Source organism: Lichenostomus cassidix, chromosome 3 (assembly GCF_008360975.1).
Source record: "Lichenostomus cassidix isolate B80296 chromosome 3, HeHo_3.0, whole genome shotgun sequence".
Lineage (NCBI taxonomy): Eukaryota > Metazoa > Chordata > Aves > Passeriformes > Meliphagidae > Lichenostomus > Lichenostomus cassidix.
The window spans coordinates 32,031,326-32,054,250 of NC_139483.1; the positions used below are offsets into that span (position 1 = coordinate 32,031,326).

At 39.7% G+C, this 22,925-nt stretch overlaps 1 protein-coding gene across 1 annotated transcript in view; it reads left to right on the forward strand.

The window, feature by feature from the left end:
* Nucleotides 1-22,925, forward strand: part of KIF26B (kinesin family member 26B) — a 293,798-nt gene that overhangs the window by 220,736 nt on the left and 50,137 nt on the right. The window contains exons 6-10 of the mRNA XM_085055178.1: nucleotides 6,487-6,693; nucleotides 8,253-8,346; nucleotides 10,429-10,691; nucleotides 13,301-13,484; nucleotides 17,279-17,438. Coding sequence (XP_084911304.1) covers nucleotides 6,487-6,693; nucleotides 8,253-8,346; nucleotides 10,429-10,691; nucleotides 13,301-13,484; nucleotides 17,279-17,438 — 908 coding nt within the window. The remainder of the gene's footprint in view (nucleotides 1-6,486; nucleotides 6,694-8,252; nucleotides 8,347-10,428; nucleotides 10,692-13,300; nucleotides 13,485-17,278; nucleotides 17,439-22,925) is intronic.

Genomic DNA, 22,925 nt, shown 5'->3' on the forward strand with positions numbered 1-22,925 from the left:
AGATAGAAACAGAGGAACTGTTGTAAAAGGGGACCTGCATGCTGTAATGGTATTGCTTTTTCAGTTGTTTTCACTGCTTTTCCAAAGCATCAGTATCAGTAACAGCCATTTCCACCAACAGCAAGAGTGATCAGGCCTATGTGTTTTCTAATTTCTAATATGCTAAAGCAAAGCACTGAAGCCTGGGAGAGTTACCTTTGTGAAACTAGAGAGGACAATGAGGCCTGTTTGCTTCCTGACCAGCTTACACTGGCATGATTCACCCAGGTTTGTTTGTTTATGGGTTTTTTTCCCAAATGTGACCATATTTCCATTAAAGCAATGCTCACTCATACAACTCTGCATTTGTTGCATTCTGGGTCAGCGTTTATCTTGACCTCCTATATTTCGTGTTAGCACGATCAGCTAATTGTCTCATGATCTGTAAGAAAAAGCCTTTAAAATACTTATCAGGTGGTCTCCATATTCTCTGGGCACCACAGAAAGGCTTCAACCTTTACATCCACCTTGCAAAAGCATGTATGTGCACAAGTATATGGGATGGCCTAGATTTTTTTGTGTTGTAGTGCTTTGTGGCTGGCTGTGGCAGAAATGCATGTCTCCCACCACTATTTACAACTGTAACATTGAGAAATTACAAACCTACTCTTCATTAACCTCCAATAAGGCTATTCCTGCAGCCAGTGATTGCCATTACGTTGATGGAGTGCTGAAACAGCTCAATAGTCCTGGCTGGCCTGTCTCGACTGTGACTGCACTGCAGCTCCTGCCTCCCACCACTACCCAGAACACGTCTAGCAGAAGCTGCTCAAATGATTGATGAGAAAAGCAGCTCATAAAGGCAAGAACAGTGCCTGAAGCAACAACTGTCTAGCCCTGTCCCTGCAGTAATTAGATAAATGAACCCCAAATGAAATCTTACAGGCAAGAGTAGAAGGAAGTGATAATATCCCCAGTGTCGATCTCTGATTGCTTGTGTTGCCTCATTCCAGTCTGTTTGTAGCTATTGGTGTGTGATATGGATTTGACACAGCTTACCTCTCCCACCTTCCCTGCTCATTTTGCTGCTGGTCCTGCAGACAGACCCCTGTGGGCACAGGAGACATTGCAGTGTCAGTGGCTGCACTCTGCTTTCATTTTTTTCCTTTGGCACCAGTTCTACTTTGCAGAGTGTGCTGAACCTTTGTCCCTCTCCAGAATATTAACATAACAAAAGGTCCTTGACAGGTCACAGATTGAGTTTATCTGGGGAAAGTCCTGCAATTAGCAAATTCCTTCCACGAGAAATAGTAGGTGTGTTTATAGGGATGTATTAGATAAAAAAGGAGAAAGAAAAATGGTTCAGGCAACTGAAATTTTCATACAGTTGATTACAAGGTTGTATGCTTATTTTTACAATACAGTATAGCAATTCTCCTAGGTCTTCCCTTGATGCAACTGAATGGTATCCTTGAAGGAACCTGTCAGTGCTAATAATTGCCATTTAGAGAGAAGTCAGAAAGAAAAAAATATTTTAGTATATATTCAGAAGATGTAGATGTTAAAAAAAATAGTGTGTATAAATACACACACATGTGTAAAATAAGTACATAGACAAATATACAAAAAAAATCTGTTGAGGAATTCTGAACATTACAGCTCCGATTTTGCTTTTATTTGTGGCATTTCACATCTGGAGTAATATTGTGGATTTCAATGACTATAGAACTCATGTAAGAGCAAGTCATGTCTTTGAGGGCAGGAACTGAAATTCAGAGAAGTAGATGGGGATGCTGTTGGATTAAATAGTCGTCCAGTGAAATTCTCATAAGAGAAACTCATAAGAGAAATCACATTAAAAAATGCTACTAGCATGAGCAGAATTAAGTGAAGTTATATCCTATAAAAGGCACAGTAGTGATGCAGAGCAAGTGACCTTTTCTTTTATTCTCTCTCTCCACTCCTAAGCTAGAGTAATTCTTGCTGAGTTCAGCCAGATTTGCACGGGTGTAAAATTAGACCAAAATTAGGCCCAGGTTTTATTTACCAAGAGTGCATGTCTCGGGAGGTTGCTTTCATGTTTCCCTGTAGAAACAGCCAGAGGTACATCTAAGGCTGGGCACTGCCAAGACCTGGTCACTGGAATTCAAACAAGAATTTCTGGCAGACTGAGTGGTCCTGTTAATCTCAAGTGGTATCTCTGAGATGCTTCAATTACAAGAGATTAGTGGGAAACTCTAACAGTGGAGTAAAGGAGTAATGACACATAGGAAGTGAAGCAGAAAACCTACTTTCTTCTTTTTAAGGAGAAGTCCAATTTATAATTTATTCAAATATAAATTGCAAGCATAAAGTATTACAGTTCTCAGACTTCACTCTTCAGTTAGTTTCAAATTAACCATACTGTATTTCTGTTTCCTAGAGCAGCACCTTGATCTTCAGCCTGCCTGTTCCTTAAATTGAGCTGAGGTCTTTTAAGTCCAGCAAATTCCTGTGCTATCCGCATAGATGGCTGAGTTGCATTTGCCCATCCCTGTGCTGCCTTCACTGTGGTGTGGATTTTCAGGGGCCAGCACAGACTCTGAACCTCCCCTGCTAACCACCCAGCTATAAGTTGCATGCAGGACTGTGAAACAGCAGAGCAGGAGACCGTGGTCCCATAATTTCTACTGCTGTAGCTTAGCTGATTTACTCTTGTCATAACCACTGTTGGAAAATGCTTTGCCTGAATCCTTGGGTTTAGGTTACAAGCATAATAATGTTTTATAATAGAGCGTGGCTCTAATGGCTACTGCCAGTCCTTTGAGGCCAGGCAGTGGCTGAATGTCTCAGCGTGCCTTGCAGTGGAGTAAGCTGTGATTCCTGTACAGGTGGGCAGTGTGGGACAGAGTGCACCAAGAGCTCACAGTCATCCTGCACCTGGACACAGCTGTCAGGAGGAGTCCTAGATCCCCATCTCTACCTGATTCCCAGACCACAAGCTTGCCTATCTTCTCAGAAGATATATGTGGCTCAGAGGTTTTAAAATCTGTTTTAGTCTGCCTAGTTTATCGTGCCACTGTTACATATGTAGTTCTGAATCCCAGTATGTTTTTCTCAGGATTGAAGTTTGCCTTGTATTTTTCTTGCCCACTGAGTTTTTGTTGTAGTCACAGCTCCCATGGCATATAGGGGACATACATTTTTGAACAGATGGGATGGAATTGTTTTTTCAATTAATGTAAAGTAAATCAGCAGTAATTTGAAAGGATTGCACTGGTGTGAAACTGGCCTGGAAGAATATTTAAGTGCCTACAAATTACCAGATGAGTTCCAATAATCCACTGTTACTACTTGTATTCTGTGTTTATCATACTCACGTGCCTAGCTTTATTTTTGCTGCCATGTGATTATTGCTGGAGACTGTCACACAGATTTCTGTGTGTGTGTTATGGGCTATGGAATTTGAGCCAGGCACTGTGCTGCCCAGAAAGAACATTTTTATTAAGCTTAGAGAAAAAAGAATAACTTTAGGCAGCCTACAACGTAGGCACCTACATCTCAGGTAAACTTTTGAGATGCCTGTGGTGCTATAGAGAAGGCAAGAGGTGTTTGTGGAGTTCATTTGTTATAAATCAGAACATGCAAATTAAGTGCTAGAAATGTCTGTTGCTCTTTATTGTCTGCAAAGGGGTCAGAAAGCTGACTCAGATGGACACAGCTCCTGCAGGCTGATCTAAATGGAGGTGAGCAGAATTTCCTATGATATGGTGTCCCAAGGCACACAGACATCTTCATGATGAGTAAGAAGTGGTCCAGCTATGAGTATACCCATATGTTGTCAATACGTTCCTCTGCCCTAACACGTATGAACGTGTTTTTTCCAACCTGGATTATTCTAGGATTCTGTGTAGACATGGCACTCAGGGACATGGCTTAGTGCTGAACTTGGCAGTTATACGTAAACAGTTGAACTGAAGATCTTATGGTTTTTTCCCAACCCATGTGATTCTGTGAACCGTTAGATCTCAAAACAAAAATCCCCAATGCACAGGAAAAACAAAGGTTCACAGCAAAAGCAGTATTTTTCTTATGAAATATCTATATTTGGCAGAGCTGAGGAGCCAAATGATCAGAAAATATGTGCTGTTAGACAGTTCCTGGGACTTCGGAGTTGAGCTCTTTTTTTTTTTTTAATAGTGTTTCATTCAGTTTATCTGATGCTAGTAAATTTTCAGGATTTCAGTTAAATTGGTATTTTACTCTGGGGAAAGAGAAACCTGTTGCCTTAGCTTCTATCACTATAGCTATTGGAAGTTAGGAAGATTTACAGTATTATCTCAGTAAGAAGTGGCAGGTATTAATCTGATTTTGTGTGAACAGGTTTAAATCCAAACCCATTCCAGTGATATTATACCATAACAAATTGGGTGTAGCTGAGGTTAAAACTGAATGCCCATACAGTTTGAGGCCAGAAAGAATTCTTAGTCTACCTGTATATGAAAGGTTGTTAAATTTCACAAACTGTCCATTCTCCAAAACCCAAAAAACTTAGCCCAGGGTATTCAGTTAATTCTCCTTTGCACACAAAGATCAAGGATCTGAAGGACATGGTTTCATAGCAGCCAAAAACACACACAAACTTACAGGGAAAGAGATTTCTATAGCAGAGCAAGTATTTTATTTAAAGTAGTTGAAGAATAACATTAGTTTTTTTCCAGCAGATCAGTCTAATGCTCTTGATATTTGTGTCTATTTAAAAATGTGGGACACAGTAAAAAAAAGCCAAAGGCATATGAAGTTGAAAATAGGAAAACAGCCCAAGACTGATACTGCCCTTTGTTTTATTGGTCCTCTAGGATTTACAGTTGTACTCTCTTCCTTCCCTGCTAACTTGACTAGTGCTTCCCATGTGAGCTTCCAGGAGACCTAGGGCTGGAATAAACAGACCGTGCCCAGTTCATGTGCACTGACCAGGGGTGTTGGCTGCTGTTGTCAGTAGAAATCAGCTCTGCTCAGTGTTGGGTCCAGAAGAATGCCTTTGGCAAGAAATTAGAGGTGCCTTTTTTCAGTTAGAGGTTAGGTTTCGTAAAGCTCAGCTGAGCAGGAGGAGTGCCCATTCACACCCAAGCAATATTTTTCCTTTTTTATTCAGATAACTATGTAAAATGGAAATTGTGAGAGCAGATTTGCAACCATTTTACCATTTAATGATAACTTGTTTGCTGGGTTAAAATACTGGAGTCAAATTACCAATTTGACTCACTGACATACAGAGAAGACATCACAGAAATATGGAATAGTACCGATTAATCTCTGGTTTCATTCTGTTGTCTTCAAAGGAGTTGTGTCAAAAATGAATTTGCACAGATTTTACTTCTCAAAGTAGCTGATGTATTTGCAGGTGGGATGAGCTTGGGCCAGCTTGAAATGAGACCTACATAAAAAGAGCACCAGCCTCAGTGAGACCAAAAGGAGCTGCAGCCCAACTTCTAGGGCTGCAGCCTCCTCCCAGAATGTGTCTGCCATTCCAGCAGCAGATGTGCTCCCACCCTGTGCTGACACGACCCTTTGTGGTCTCTTGCATGCCAAATGTGGGTGGGTTTGATACAAATGACATACGATTAAGGAACATTAAGATACAAGTTCTGCCTAGTTGGTGTGAAAACCAATCTGCTCTAAGTGTGTGACTAGAACTGGGAGAGAGGTAATGTTTGCCCTCTGAAGTCAGGAGCTCATGTGTCTGCAGGTGGTGAATTTATGGGGAAAACCAAGGCCAGATTGATTGTCACCAGTTTTACTTACATCTAAATTGCTTACCAGCTCAGCTAAGGGTGCAGCGTAACCTCATTAAATCTATGAAGATTTATTTTTGTCTCAGGAATAACATCTTATTATGTAGCTATTTAATGAGTTGTGAGCCAACATGTTTTAACAAATCTTTTATCGCTTATTACATTCTCTCCCTTGATGGTAATTTCAAAATCTGACTATTAAAACGGGACTCTTTTCACAACTCTTTGACGATGGCACTCAGAACTGTGCACTTAATCTTTGCATTTGGATTAGAATCGTAAAGGTGTAAATTATAGATCTGGCTTTTATGTGCTCTTATTGATCAGGCTGTTTCGTAGAAACCACAGCAGTTCTGAAAGCTTAGCAGTCTAGATTATCTTTCAGCTTTTTAATTGGGCCACCGGGGTATGGTTAATTGTCAATTTATACTGAGAGTAAGACAAGGTGATGTAATACTTCCTCATTGTACTTGAGTAGCATTGATTCCAAAACATCATGATGTGCATTGTAATTCTCAATACACCAGTTGCTTGTTGAAGTAGATTGAGAGTTTTGGCTTCATTCATTTTGTAGTTTAGGAAAAAATCTGCCTAATACTTCCTGCATGTTCGCTGGGACTACTACAAGTAAATATGTCTTGGTCAAGTGGAGATGGAAAATTCATTCAACATACCAGTGTTGAGCAACTAACAGCCTAATGAAATGTGCTCATCTTCTTGTGTTTGCTGACAGGTCAAAGTCATGGTGCGCATTTCTTCCACGCTTGCCAGAGACACGTCTGAATCCAGCTCTTTCTTAAAAGTTGACCCCCGTAAGAAGCAAATCACTCTGTATGACCCGTTGGCCTGCGGGGGTCAGAATGCTTTCCAGAAAAGAGGCAACCAGGTTCCACCCAAGATGTTTGCTTTTGATGCAGTTTTCCCCCAAGATGCATCACAGGTAGGCCCTGTATGATTTGGAAGAGTTACCTAAGCAGCAGTGTGCACCAGAGCCAAATTGATTTCTGCTGCAGCAATAGTACTTTCAGTGGACATATGCCAGGGCTCAATTTGTCTGTCATCATCATCAATAAGGAGATCAGTTTATTAAATTATAACTCAATAATGGTGTACTTTCTTTATTGTTTACTATAAATAATTTCTCCTAAAATTATACATTCAATATTTGTGCTAAATGGTGCCTAGCAGGAAAATCCTCAATATCAACAAGTTACGGTATGTAATAAAATCTTATTATTTGGTGTATATAGAGATCTGATCAGAACTGCAGTTCTCTAATGCAGTCCTCTATTAACTAAGGGGTCAAAGATTATTTTTACAATGTTCTGTTGTACAGTTTACAATAAGAAGATGGACATTTTAATCCACAAGTCTTTATTCATGTGTATATATTCAGATTTTTTTATTTTTGTTAGACTTTGGTTTGATGAACTATGTTACCCAAATGTCATGAGGATGGTAAAAGAGTAAAATAACATTGCAAAGTATAATTAGAAAACACTCCAGTAAGGCTGTTTCTGTATTGATAAACTAAACAGAGCTAGGACATGGGGCCATCTAAAGAACTGTCACATAATTGTATCGTTAGGTCAGTCCCTCACCTAGTTCTGGTTCAAGCAGCTAGCACCTCGCAGACCAATGCCTGGATGCAGTTCTAGGGGCTGGCCTGTGAACATTCCCTTTCTTGGCCCATTTTATTTTCTATTGTAAAGATAGTCTAGAAATAGCCGTGAACTAGGGTGAATTTACATGATGTGTTGTCAAATGCCAAGTGCTTCCCATCAAGGCCTAAACTGTGAATTCTGATTTCCATCCACTGTTGTTAGTTGCTGTAGAAGCACTGTAGACCATTCAGCCTGCTTGAACCTTAAATCCACAAATGCCTGGGGTAAATTTCTGTGTTATACTTCTTAAAATATTGCTACAGGCTTCAGAATGGAGTCTACTGCTGCAAAAAGCTGAGAAGACTCATAATAGTGTTGGGTCACCAAGCTAATACCAAGTTTGTTCCCTTTACATTTCTTACCCACATGCTAGTGGAATTGAACTCAGTCCATAATTGGGCAAATAATAGAGCTTGTAAAAATTCCTCAGCGTTGGATTGTTTTTTAATCAAAACTATATTTTAAAATGCCTTAAATAGGCAATTCTAACAAACCAACTATATCCCCTTACAATATCCGTATTTTTTTTAATCCCACAAAGGATGTTGATGCATTAGTGGATGAAACTTATGTGACACAGAACAAAAGTCCTGCTTCATGTGCTTACACAAGTAATGTCATTCCCATCAACAGCACAGGTCACATGAATGAGACAATCAGGATTAGATTTTTTGATGCTTCAACATGTTATCTGGAGCATGGATGACATTACTACCACTTTCTGGTGAAAATAATGATTTTCCTTATTATTCTTAATGCTTTTATTTTATTTCTTTCTTTCCCTTTTTTAAAATTCTTTTTTTTTTGTTGTTGTTTTTTCCGATACCTGTGACAGGCTGAAGTATGTGCTGGGACTGTGGCTGAGGTGATCCAGTCCGTGGTCAATGGGGCAGATGGCTGCGTGTTCTGCTTTGGTCATGCCAAGCTTGGTTGGTATTGCTAAATTTCCCTACTTAAGCAGCACAATGAGTATTTTTAACCCAGGATTGCTAGTCTATTAGATTAAGGAAAAGAAACTTTAATTTATCAGTGTATATTAATTGTATGTGAAAATAGTACACTGTGCATGATCTTGTACTACACCTTCACCTCTCACTTACACATCTATTCACTTTGCTTATTGTGTAAATGTTGGACAGCATGGTCCTTGAAACAGAAGTTACCTTTGAATTGTTGCTTCATTTCTTCTCTGAAATACTATAGCAATTTTGTCTTGCATTGTCTTCAGTCGTTAATAAATGGTCCAACAGTGATCCACAGTTTTACAAATGTGCTTTCTGTTGGTGAGGGTTTGCCTCAATACCACTTTTATCAAGCTGTGCAAAGGCTGTGAGTATTCACTCAGGTACTTGATGTTTGTGATGATGCTATTCAAGTTCTGTGACTGGGCACTCAAATAGTTTGATTTGTACTCTCTTCTCTGGTTAGGTAATTCACTCATTACCGACCTCTTCCTACTGTGTCTCCAACAAATCTTTCTCTAATGGTTACCTGAATGTTACCAATGGATCAAAATTCATACTTTGAAAATGCTTCACTAGCATTTCAGATATTCATGGAAGGATAATAAAATGGAGAATCATCATCATCACTAACACACTATTCTCTTTAAATAACTGGGTTTTGAGAGTAATCATATGTTTTGTTCATGCTTATCTAATTGTATTTTGAAAATACTGTCTTTTGAATGAAGAGGGTTCTATTGCATGTGTACAATGATCTCCATTCTTTACTGTTTCAAAGAAACACAGATGTACACGTATAACTTAAAAGGATAATTCAGTTTTGCAGGTGGTAAAGAAAATCAAACTATATCAAGCCGTGATTATCCCAAATTACAGGCAACAAGACCTGGAGAGCAAAATGCTGAAATGCAGCCAGGTCTTGTACAATGAATGGAGCAGGTTACTGGTCCAGTTACACCAGAAGGCCCCTCTGGACCAGGCAGGAGTAACACTAGGATGAGCTCTAAGCTATTTAACCCCTCTGTGACCTGCCAAACACAAGATTGCAAATGGAAAAGGAAGCCACCAGATAACAGCATTCACCAGTGCTACGTGTCCTTTAGAGAGGTATCCTTGCTAGGTTGAGTCTGTGCAGTTGCTTTGTTAACTGCACCTCCACCATTCCACAAACCATGAATGTACCCAGACCTTGACACAGACGTGCATAAAAGTATTTTTTTCGCTGATCTTTTTCCACATAGATTCAGCATAATAAATGAAACATGGTAAAGAAGCCACAGGTACTTGCCTGAAAGGATTTATACCTTTATCATGTGGCTTATAAAATTGGGAGCTTTAGAAAACTTATCTAAAAGGATTATATGTAGTGACACCTAAAGCAGTGTAAGATACTATTCTGTGTCTGTTCTTAATCAGCAAACTTTTACAGCAAAGACAAGCCAGAGCTATAATTGCAGTCAAAAAATACTGAACCAGGGACTGGTTTTGACCCAGATGAAATATTAGTTCTTGTGGACCCACTTCTGCACCAAGTGATCACGTATACCTGGTTGGCTTTGGGCTTTTTTTTCTGAATGAAGTTATATCTGTATGATTCTGGGACCAGGTTTATGTCAATCCCAACTCCAGCATTTGAAATATAATCTAATGCTTTTAAGCAAAATGGTACTGGAGGAATACCACACTTGCAGTGTCTAAAGTAGGGGTTTTTAGAGACCATGGCACTCCTGCCCTTTTCAATTCCCTCCTTGATTCACCCACATCAGAGGCTGAAGCCTTGCAAAGTGGGGGCCTGCAGCACCCTGCCTTGGGAGGGGGAGATGTCAGGGGAATGCATGAGGTAATGATTTTTGAAAGCAGCTCAAGATTTCATCTGCATTTTCCATGTGCTATTTGTCTACCTGCCTATATTTTCCCATTGCTGACTGTCCTTGTTGTTGTGAAGTTGTTTTCATTAAGCTGTGCAGGATAATCTCTCTTGGCAGAATGCTGTTAGGGTCCTGTCCTGGGAATGATATATTTTCTTCATCTCCCCTTTCCTGACAGGGAAGTCATACACCATGATTGGGAAGGATGATTCCATGCAAAACCTTGGCATAATTCCTTGTGCCATCTCATGGCTCTTCAAGTTGATTAATGAACGCAAAGAGAAGACAGGAGCGCGCTTCTCAGTCCGGATTTCTGCAGTGGAAGTGTGGGGTAAAGAAGAAAATCTGAGAGACCTGTTGTCAGAAGTGGCTACAGGCAGCCTGCAAGATGGCCAGTCCCCAGGTGTCTACCTTTGTGAAGACCCCATTTGTGGCATGCAGGTGAATCCAAGATTCATTTTACACTGAAACAAGTAACATGATTTTTCTTTTTTTTTCTTTTTTTTTTTCTTTTTTTTTTTTAGCTATCGAGATGGTTCAAATTCAAGAACTACCCAGAGCATAAAGTTTATAGACTCGAAAGTGTTTACTTTAAAACATGCAAGAACTTTATGACCTGCAGCTGCAGGGACATCTGCTGTCCTGGCCTAAATATTTGTAACTCTGTATAACTGATATTGAGCAGGGGCTTGTGTTAGCAATAAAATGTGAAAACATTCAGTGCAAACAAAAATTCACCTCATTCTTTTAAAAAAAGAAGAAAAAAAGTGTGATCTCTCTTTTGTAAAACAACAAGCTAAAATATTTACAGTACTGCACAAATAGCTGTAGGCCATTAATATGGCTGTTTATTTCTTTATAAACTACATTATTTATAGCATTTGCATTAGCAATTTTGTAGGGAGTATTAATTGCTACTTATTAATTGCTGCCAAGAAGTAAATTCCTGAGCTGGGCAAGTCAAGAAGAACTCAAACTCCTCTCAGGTTCAGAGTTTTAGCAGGAATGAGTAACTGGCTTGTGTATTTTCTGGGTAACCATGAGAAATTCTCAGCAGCCCTGTTCCCCCCCCCCGCCCTTGATTTGAGGGGAGAGGAGATCTATTCTTTCACTTTGCTATTTGTGAGGGAGTAAGTCTGCTTTTCGTATGAGTAGATGAAGAGGGAACAAATTAGTGTGATGGAGCTTGAATACATTATTTCAACCTGAAAGGCAAAGGCTGCTTCTGTCGAGAACCTGCAGAGCCCTGCCTATTCCAGGATGGGGAACGGAGGGAGAAGGGAACAGACCTACAGGGTCATGTGCCCTCTTATCCAGCTCCAAACATCTAGAGATCATGACTCACATACACACAAGTCATGAACTGTGAGATTTTAAACAGCAAGTAATAAATTTTGTGTCTTATCTCTTTGTGGTTTAAGCTTTTTAGGCATACTTAGGTCATATTTTCCATTGTACCTAAGGGCTATGAAGTTGTGTCTTGATTTTAAATAACAATTAGGGTTCTCATTCTCATTTGACTTCTTTAACATAAAAACTACTTTAATGTTTTTATGAAATACTTACAGTATCAGAAGAGATCTCATCCTCTGGTATCCAGTAATGGGTGCAGTCTCATGAATATGAGAGACTTGAGTCTGCACAGTTCCCATTGGGGTGATGGATGGCTCAGTTAAGATCTGAATTCACATATGTATGTTGGATGTGTCACATAACTGTGTCACAACCAGCATCTCCTCAGAGCTTCATTCTTTACTAAGGTATTTAAGCACAATAACAATAATGGTAAATATTCCGTTATTGTAGCTTATATTTGTATAGATACAGACAGTACAGCTATATACAAAATGAATTATTTTATATCAGTGAAGAAGGGGTAGCTCCATGAGACACCTGTGTATCTCTGCAATGTGAAAGACTGAATTAAATTGGAAGGAAAAAAGCTTTCTTATGTGTGCTTACAAGACATTCTGGAGTCATGTGTCCTACACTTGAATTCTCCAAATCCTCAGGTGAAGGGAGGATATTATGTTATAGCCATACAGATATGCAGAATCAGCAATGTGTATAGCAAATGAATGATCACCATATGTCATACTGTCTGTCACTGGACCTTTCCAAGTATGCACATTTTCTTGTTGCTTACATTAGCAAGATCAGCCCACAGACTGGCCTGCCTTCTGCTGGCCTTGTTAACTCCTTCTTGCCTCCCTCCCTCTTTCGTGAGAGAGCTTAGCTTTCAGCTGTGTCACCCCAGCCTCAGCTTTATCCCTGCTCAGGCTGATTAATGGCTGCAAAGAGAAAACAGAAGTACTGACTTTGGGAGAGCTTAACTGTCAGCTATATTATATAGCAGGGGAACAAACCCTATGAATGGGGAGTTGGTTGCTGTTTTTATGCCAAACAAAAAAGTCTATCCTGTGGGCTGTGGGCCAGTTCTGCATACTGCCAAAACTAATGCCATCAAATTGCACAGTCACATTTTCCGTCCACAGACAAGTTAATCCTAGATGCCATGAAACATGCATGCATTCCTAATGTTAGGAGGGGTTAATGGCATTTGCCCTCCTATGCTGTCTGCCACTCCATAGAGTTAAGAGCAGGCTGGTGACAGGGATTGAGGTGAATGTATGTACATTACACAAGTATGTATGTACATGTTCCATTTAATGCATTGCTCTGGCTTGTGACCAGGTGCATAAGCTTGTGGTGTCAAGAGGCAAGGGAAAGGCTTCTCTTCTGCTCCTCGTATGCCATGGGGCAGAACACGAACCTCAGCCCTGTGATTTCCCAGATTTATCTGTGGACTGCTTTCTTCTAACACCTTCTGAAGGGTGACATGTAGCCCTGCCACTGCCGTTTTCCACCAGCTGTTGAGTTTCGGATTGACATGTCTTCCGCAATTTTTTTCCCCACTTCTCACCACAAGGGCTCCTGGAGGGCACACTACTGCCATGTGTTGTTACCACTGTGTTGATTGCGGGAAGTTGTCTGGGGGTGTTTACCTGTGTGGGAGTGTCTGAGCCATTCCTCCTTTGTGCTCACTGCAGCTCCAGAATCAGAGTGAGCTCCGTGCCCCCACGGCAGAGAAGGCTGCCTTCTTCCTGGATGCTGCCATCGCCTCCCGCCGCAGCAGCCAGCGGGACTGCGACGAGGAGGATCACCGCAACTCCCACATGCTCTTCACTCTGCATATCTACCAGTACCGCATGGAGAAGAGCGGCAAAGGCGGAAGTAAGCTGTCCTCTTTTTCCTCTCTGTCTCCTTCTAGCCTGCCTGGAAACTTCAAACAATATTCTTTGGTGGTGAATATTAGCAGAGTTCTCCATCCAGCATGGCGTGGGGCCATTCCTACCAGTAGACTGTCCATGTGCCTGGTGAAGACCCACCAAAAGCCATTAGAGGCCACTGGGGATTGTTACCATCACTTGTCATTTTATTTGCTGCTGTGGAGATACTGGCAGTTCTCAGCCCTGTGTGGGCCTCTGTGTCTGAAAAAAAAGGTGCTTTTCAATTTGGCTTTTATTATTATCTTTACAGATAGCGTTGAGGTCATGGACTAAAATATTGTGGTGACTGGAATTCCTTGCCACCCTTATGTTAACTGTTCCTCTTTGGCACCTAAATAGGGCAGTGTGTTTGGAAGCTGATGTTGGCAATCCATAAACTGGGAAGCTGATATTCACAACCCATGAACTATACCCTTTCTTGGAGAGATACAGGATATTTTAGTTGCTGGCCCAATTATGGGTGTGCAAAGGACTCTTGTGGTTCTTAGTAAAGGCTCTGGACTTTTCAGATAGTCTTGTTCCCTCTCTTTGCCATGTATGCTTTCGCTGGCTTGTGTCTTTACTTCCATATCCCACTTTTAAATGAGGAATAGGAGCTTCCCCGTCTACTTATATGTTTCTATAATTATCAAATCTTCCTTTTTTCTCACACCTTTAGATTATCAAATCTTCCTTTTCTCTTTTTTCATATTTTTTATTATATTTATCTTCTGTTTCAAGTCTCCCAAATGGTTTATGACTTCAGATATACAGAGAGGGTTTTTTTTTTAGTAAATTCAATGATAAAAGATTTGTATAATAAAAGAAGCACCCTCTCTGAAAAAACTATGACATTAAAATTCTTCTTTTAAAACAATCATTTTTTTGCAGGGAAAAATGTTTGTTTGAAAGACACCAGAGACATCTGCTTCTTTAAATTCATGGGCTTAAGCAATTCTGCAGAAACAGCATATGTTTCAGCTCCTGGCTGCACAGGTTATTTGGTAATAAGGAATAGATTGCAAGGCATGATGTGTAGTGGGTGATCACCACTGAGTATTAATGTCTAATGTTTAAATGAAGAAAATTTGCATTGACCGTACTTATAAGAGAGAAAACCAGAAAGTTGCTCTAAATGGAAATGTGGCTTGCATGTGTTTAAGTAATAACCCCTGTGGAATTGGCAGGCAGAAATCTCAATTAACTAAAGGTTTATTAATTAACCACCCTGCGGTGGAAAGGAAGACAGTGAATACTCAAACAGACTGGTTTATAGGAATAAAATGGCTGATTTGAGGGAATAATTATTGCAATTATTTTATGCTCCACACTTTTTACTACACTCAAGTACATGTATACACAGTCCTTTTCTACGACTTTAAAATACCATTAATAAAAGGGAAAATATTATTTTCTTGTGGTTATAATTTCAGAAAAAGAAGACATGATCCTGTTTGATTAGAATACAGCATGCTTTACCCACTGCCTCTAGTTATATCTTTGTCTCGTGGCCATACCATACTCCTGTCTTCAAGTTCCCATATCTGAGTGGCCTTACAAGCTAGGCAGGGTCAGATCCCACAGATAATTGAATGAGGGGGGAATTCCAGCTGCTCAGAAAGGGCGCCTAGTGATTATCACTGTCTCCTGCTGTAATGAAGGACTTCTCAGAAAAAAACCCATGAAGATGGTAGAGATAAATAGATTCCAGTAACAGGATTAAAAAAAGGATAGGAAGAGGGGGGAAAAAAAGAAACACAGCTTCTAAAGGATAAGAGATTAAAAGGCTGGCTAACGTGTGATTTTGGTAAAAAATGACTGTTAGAATAAGGCATTGGTACTGTACTTACCTCCTTGTTAGATTCATTACCAGGAATGTCATGAAGCAGGCTTAGCACCATTGAAATAAATGACATCGTGACAGAACTGGCTCAGTCATTTTTCAGCTGTCAGCTCTGCAAAGTCTCTGTGACCACAGACAAAAACAAGTGTTAGGATGTTCCACTTCTTTTCCCTTTAGTAGCCAGGCACATTAGTGGAGAATCTGCCTTACAAATAACTTCATTTTCAGATCAATCAAGTGGATCTACAATCTTAAAAATGTTACTTCAACTTGTAAATTAAATAAGAAAGAGAGAACCTGTAAGTTATCTTATTCAGGATTTCCTCAACCTGTGTAATAGGAGTATATGTGGATACAATATAACTGAGCTTTTGAAAGGTAGTGATTTCCTCCATTTTCTTTCATTTCCCTGACATCTGGTAACCTTAGCAACAGAAATATTTATTATATATGATTCAGTAAAGTCACCTAGTCATTTTCAGTAGCAACTAAATGCATTTCTTTCTTTTCCTGAATAAATGATTAGGAGATACTCAAGAAAGGTAATTTCAGCCTTCTGAGGATAGTGATCTCTAAGGACTCAGGGACTCTTTAAGAGTTTCAAGGACTCTTAGTGGGGAGACAAAAGTCCTCCATGGTCAATTCAGAGGTGCAGATGCCTTACTAGTTCCCCAAGGCAGCCTAACTTTCTGCAGTGAGGGCAGAAGTCCATAGTGTGTGTGGATACTTTCTTGTGAGAGGAATAGAAGTCCAGTGTTGCATAACACCTGATATAGCTGAAGAACTAACAGGACACAAAAGCAGCAGAAATCACTGTATTTTGCTTATTGTTGACAGAGATACTGCATACATTTTTGGAATGTTATTCTGAATCCCATAGTATAAATCACCTGCACAGGAGGTCTTCTTTCATCTTCTCTCTTTTTTCTCACTAATTGTGCAAGTTGTCTGTGTTAGAATTGGCGGTGAAGTTATTAGCATAGAGGTAAACAGAGAGGTGAAAGTATTTCTGTGGCTGTTTAAGGTTTTTTTGTGTCCTTTTACTTTCTGAGTTAAGATCCTAGAAATAAAATTGCCTTTTCCTACAGATTGCTTCTAAACTAACTTGAGGTATGGGAGGAGTGGTCCAAGATCAGATGCCAAAAACTCAGCTAGGAAACTGTCTTGATATAGTAGAGAGCTAGAAGCACCTCTGTGAAGTCTACTTAGTTCCCATCCCAGATTCATAAGGAACCATAGACTTTTAAAGAGAGCAAATATCCATTAATTGTGGTGTTTCAAGGGTAGCATCTTTTCACTCTGAAAGTAGTGTGTTGATACACAGTAAACAAGAAAAAACAATAAAGATCTATTGCCAGTTTTATGGAAACTGTTTTTAGAACAAAGGTGCTACTTCACAATCCATCACCCATGGCATGTCAAACATTTTCTTAGCTGAAATGATACTGTGAAAGTATATAGAATTGAAGAAAAGTTGAACGTCCAACAGATGCCACAGGGTCTTCTTGAGATACAGCATTTAGGATGGGAAAAATAAGAGAAGTATCATTGCTCACTAAGCAAGAATTCCCAGCCTTTAGTTTTCCAGAGAAACAGTAGTGACAGAGACAGAATCAGAGCCAACTCAGTTACAGGCTAATAGAGCTAGATTTAAAAAATATAGTCACATTGATGACTCTCACAGAGTTAAACCTGCAGGAGTGGGTGAATATTCAGCAATTTTTAAGCATGTCTGGAGCAGACAGCAATGTACAGCCATAAAGGCTGACAGGACCCCTACAGCTGTGTCTGCTAACATGAATTAGGGAAGGCTTCTGGGTTGTTTCCTCTTCACAAGTCATGGTGAGTCTTCTGCTTTCATGGGAAGCTGCTTTTGGAGGCACACACTAACTGTCTGCTTTCTTTGTTTATGGCAGTGTCTGGAGGTCGCAGCCGCTTGCACCTTATTGACCTGGGCAGCTGTGTGAAAGTGCTCAGCAAAAACCGGGAGGGAAGCTCTGGCCTCTGCCTCTCCTTGCCAGCGCTGGGCAATGTCATCCTCGCCCTTGTCAATGGAAGCAAACACATCCCATACAAGTAAGTGGTGGTCTGGGTTGTGCCTAATGAAAGGATTGAAAGCAGTTTGTCTGTCTGGGCCTGAGGCAGATTTTGGATAAGGAGGAAAACAGTCTGCTGGGGTCAGTGCAGCCCTCTTGAGCTACAGCAAAAGCTGCCTGAGGTTTAGTGACACCTGATCTGACCTTACACCTGGTAGCTACACTGTGTTTGACAAACAGGTTTCAAAGGAAGAAGCCTGCTGAAATAGGACCCAGGTGGCTGAAAGATCTTAAGGTTTGAAGTTCAACATATTAGGGTTTTGTTTTCTGTGACTGTTCAAAGTTTTTATAATATTTCAGAGCATGTGAAAGCCTTTTGTATTTGTTCCAAGGAGTGAGCAGCATTGCTGCTGTAATCCAGTGCTGTCCACAAAATTGTCCTGATGTCCATTGAATGTAATTTACTTTCTTGGAAATATATGTCACAAGTGGTATGCGTGCTTGTAATGAGCTTCCTTCTGTGATCTAAGGTTACTTTGCATTTTATTTTTGCATGGTTTGAATATCGGCGTCAGCTTTTCGTTTGCAAAAAAAAAAAAAGTAGTCCGTCTTGGCTCAGTAGACTAGTGGCCTTTGCTACTGCAGGTGGCTTCTGGGAAATGAGGGGAATTGCTCACCTGGTGGGTATGCCTTGTGCTCCTTTCTCTTCTTCACTGTCTTGCCCCATGTGTCATGTGTGCAGGTCTGAGAGCAAGCTTGGATTCATTATCCAGCCCAGGCAGTCACACTGCCTTCCTATTGAGAAGTTTCTGATTTTCTCTAGCCCAGAACCTAGGGAGTAGCAAGTGGCATAATGGAATGGCTTCCAGCAGCATATTGTAATCAAAATGCCAAAGAATATCACCATTTATGAAGGACATGTGTATGACATCGGGAGTTAGGAACAACATGGAGAATGAACCAAGTCATCCACAGAGCAATATTTCAGTCCATGCGTTTTACCCTTTTTAGCATTTAAAAGGCTGCAAACGTGCTTATGTTCACATGTTCATTCAAGATTCCTTCTTTGGTTTTGTCTTCATTTTGGAGAATAAAAATTAATTGAGATTGGTTATAATTCTATTTCTCTTCCAGTCTTTATTTTCAAAAATTATTTGGTAGTCTGGGCTTATGCTTTTTGGAAATATTCCCATTCCTGGAGCTCAGTCAGGCTGGAATTCAGTTAAAGACTAGCCAAATTTCTATGTAGAAACATTCATTAAATGTTTAGTGGATCATGCACCTAGTCGTAGTGTGAAAATAGCTTGAATTCTGCGCTCCACAAAGTGTAACTCAAGCAACGTTTTTCAGAAACCTATCTTCTTTCCTGTTCAATTTTATGGATTGAAGAGAAGGTCATCTGTAGGAATACAAAAGATGATGTTAGTGATGCTTGCTAGGCTAGAACTAAACATACAAGGAATAGTTACCAAATATAAAAATTGTCTTTCCTGGCAATGACTGAGAAGGGGAAAAGCATTAGCAAACACATCTTCTACTTGCTGTGTGTTCAGTCTCTTTGCTGTGACTCTCAGCTGTTGCACTTCTGGATTTGCAGAGATGTCAGCATATTTTCTCATCAGTGTCTGTACTGCTGAAAGAAGATCAAAACTCTCTTCAGGCCACAATCTCTTCTTGAATTCATTCCTGATAAGAATTCTTCCTATAGGAAGATGTTATAGAGAAGTGGTTGATCATCTGTAAATCAGAGGCAATGTCCTGTTTCTAAGAGGACTTTTAGAATACAATTTGAAAAATATACTGGCATATTTTGGAGCAAATTTTGTCTTCCTCCTGCTGAGAAGAATCCAGAAAGCATTTTTTCGCATATATGATATCTTCATGAGCAATGGAAGTAAGAGTTTTGGTGGCTGGATGAGCAAAGACAGCATTAGCCCAACGATCTGGCAGTATAGGTGTGTCCTGCTCCTTGGTGGAGACGAGAGGAAGGGGAATGTGTGTGTGTGTGCTGCATTGTAAAAGAGGCTGCTTACTCCACAGACGGAGGTGATGTGTTCAGTGGCACCTCTTGTTTAGAGCAGTGACTAGCCTGTCTAGCTGGGATAATTTCCCTTTCTCTAGGGGTGTTCTTTTTCACTATTAAGTATAAATTTATATTTTTGAGTGCCTCTTTTGAGTGGGACCAAAGGAAAACAATGGACATGTTTTCTTATGTGACAGCTCTGCACATTGTGTGTGGTCTCAGTAAATTTCCATAGAGCAGCAGACAAAGTGGAGAATCTTTTCTGTATCTGAGCTATTAAACAGCCATTAAGTATTTTATGGCAGCTTGGCAGTAGGCACTGTATGGCTTCCTGGGAGCCTGGAAACTCACAATGCATGGGTTTTCCCATACTGCAGAAATTTGGTTCTCTAAACTCTGAGAGGCTGCAGGCTCTTAAATTCCCTTCAGTTTTGTGTCCAGCTTTATCTCCACAGGTAGTAGCTGTAAGGAAAAGCTTGTTCACATTCGTAGCTGGTATAAGCAGATGCCACTGCATTGCCTTCAGTGGTCTGTGTGCTTGTGCCAGGGATGAATTTTCCTCTTCACCTGCAGTCTCTATGAAAAACACATGCTGTTTTGCAGCACATGTTGCTTTTCTTTTATTGTTGCCCATAAAGCTAAGCCTTTGGAAACCGTTCTGTTGCAATCTTTCTCCCTTGAGAACACCCCCTGATACACTCCCATTTTTGGGAATAGTAACACAAATTGATAGTAGCTTTAGCAGGAACTTGTCTACTGAAGTTGTGAGAAAGTAATGGTGAAATTCTCAGACATCAAACAATATGGTTTGATGTGGTTTGGAGGATCTTGTCTTGTATTCAAGTCAAATTTTGCATGAGTCTGAAGAATGGACAAGAATCCCTATATTGGGCAAAAATTTGCAGATAAAGAGTGACCAGATCATGATTTCTGGGAGTTTGTATCTTTCATATATGTACTTAGAATCTCTCTCTAATATCTCAGTGTCTTTGTCACTATTATTTCCAGACCTATTTTGAACCTAAGTAAGCACATTGTTCTGTCATGGTATGAACAACTGAGTTCTTCCACCTCAGTGTGTTGTATGAAAATAGAATTTTTATTTCACTTGAATACAATGCCATTTTATGTCACCAGTTCCTTTTGCCCTTGAGGTATGAGAAAATCCTTCAGAAGAGTGGGCAAGAATTATTTTCTCCATGGGAATATCAAATATCTTCATAAAAATTGGAAAGGGACATTTGCAAACCCAAGGAAGAGCAAGGGAGTCAGTTCCTGCCCTGACCAAGTAGGGTAGGGCTTAGATCTGCTACAGAAGGGTTTTGCTAAGCTGAAGTAATTGTTTGTGCCATTTTATGTTTTTAAGAGAATTTCAGTTTTATATTAGTGCTGCATTATCTGCCCCTGATTTCCAAGATGAATGTGTTTTAAACCCTCAAATGAACACCCATTTGCACAAACTCCAGATACTGGTTTATATAGCTCACTATTCAAAAATTACTCCAGTTGCTAGGCAACATGGGTGGTGATAATTCATGGTAATGCTGTTTTGGAAATAATCATTTTTATGCATTTTAATGACTGTGAGAATGTAAGAAAACTGTTTAGAAAAGTGCAAGGCTGTATGAATTTCTCTTCCAGAAATTGTTGCTTGTTTTATTTAATAGGCTTCTCTCTTAATGTGCTATCCCAACGTGCTAGTGTTTCTAGAGGCATCCTATATTTTGAACTACATGCTTATGCTTATCCAAGGAGGGAGTCTTGTCTGTAAAATAGATGGGTGTGAGTTAAAAGCATGAATTTTATTCTTGGTGCTTCTGCCTCTCTGTCGTATGATTGCAGTTCCTTCCAGATCTTACATGCTGGTATTGCTTAATTCAATCCTGTCTGCAAAAAATAAAATTATATGAAAATGACTGGTTCATGGTTGCACAAGAGGCTTCATGGCAGAAGAGCCACCATGTTTTAGGATCAAATCTAGTGCTTAAACCATGGGTTAATCCATTCTTTCTTTCTGCATGACCTTTGGAAAATAATTTATTTAGGTGTTTATTTATTTATTCACATTTCTAAAACTGAATTAGAAAAAATTGAAATAGGATTTGTAAAGGGCACTCACAGTTGGCAAAAAGCATTATATACTTTTTCTGTTGCTAGGACTCTGTTTCCCTATTTTTCCCCTTTCTTTAGAGTTCATGAGTCACATAAATAGCCCTAAGGGCACACAGAATCTGAGGGTTTTTTGGGAAAAGGTAAAATATTATTGCTTTTAAGTTAAGAGAAAAGGGAAAGTGTTGAATTATAGTATTGTAGTATACTAGCCTAAAGAGTGAGCTGTATAGCAGATATTTTCCTTAAATTGATAGTTAATTATTGGAATAAAAATAAAAATGGGGTTTGGATGGATCCAGTACCTCAGTTTATTTTCTTAGTTAGATGGGTGTATTAATCTGCAGTTGTTCCATCTTTGTAATCAGCTGTGTGTGAGAAGAACAGAAATTCCAGATATCTTTCAATTATATGTCTTGCCTTTGCATTTTTACCATGAGTTATATTATTTTTCTCTAGAAAAGATGTTAGCAGAAAATTTTCAGGAGGAGGTAAGGCCAGCTAAAAACTGGTTCAAAATATAGTTCTTGTACAATAATTAGTATTAGTACTGGAAATTTTATCCTTATTTATGAGCTTTTACTAAGTCCTAGCTTTGTTGGATTCACACGACGACTGCTTACTAGGTCTAAGAATTTAATGACACATTTGAACTATATGACAAAATAGCAACCTATTTAATGGTTACTTCATCAGCACCTGAATCTAGAATAACTTTTGTTTTGTTTTTCATTGAGAAATTTCAATCACTTTTACTTTCCACTGCTTCATCTATTACTTTGATTCCTTACTTTTGCACCTCCTCCATGAGAATATGGTACAAAGGTCACAGAAAGCCAAAGAAAAAAATCTGGTGTGCCCTTCAGAATCTCCTGTCTTTTTGTGTTAATTTAATATTGAATATACTAGAAGTGGATGAAAAACTATTCTGTTGTTTTACTTGAGGAAATGCAAGAGCAGCAGAAGGGGGGAAAATGAGGACGTGGGAGACAGCTGAAACAGAATCACAGGGCTGGGAAATGGCCCAGAATGAATGGAAAGCTCCAAGAGACACTGAAATTATGTGCAGTGGAGACAACAATCCACAGAGAGAAACTGGGAAGCAAATGAGGAAGAAGAAATAACCCTATTCAAAAAGAGAAATAAGCCTAAGAAATACCCCTGAATGATCCAATTGTAGGAGAGTGTAGGACAGTGGTCAATGGATATTTTGTTGAATGTGAAATAGTTCCTAATTAGCTATCAAAACCATGGTCTGCTCAGGAACAAAAAAAAATTTTCCTTGATGTTTTCAGCCAGGTCATGTGGATGAGAGCCTTGGCTAACAGGCAGTGAAGCCACTGGAGCAATGCCACCTCACACCAGTGGAGGATCTGGCCTTAGGTTCATGCTCTT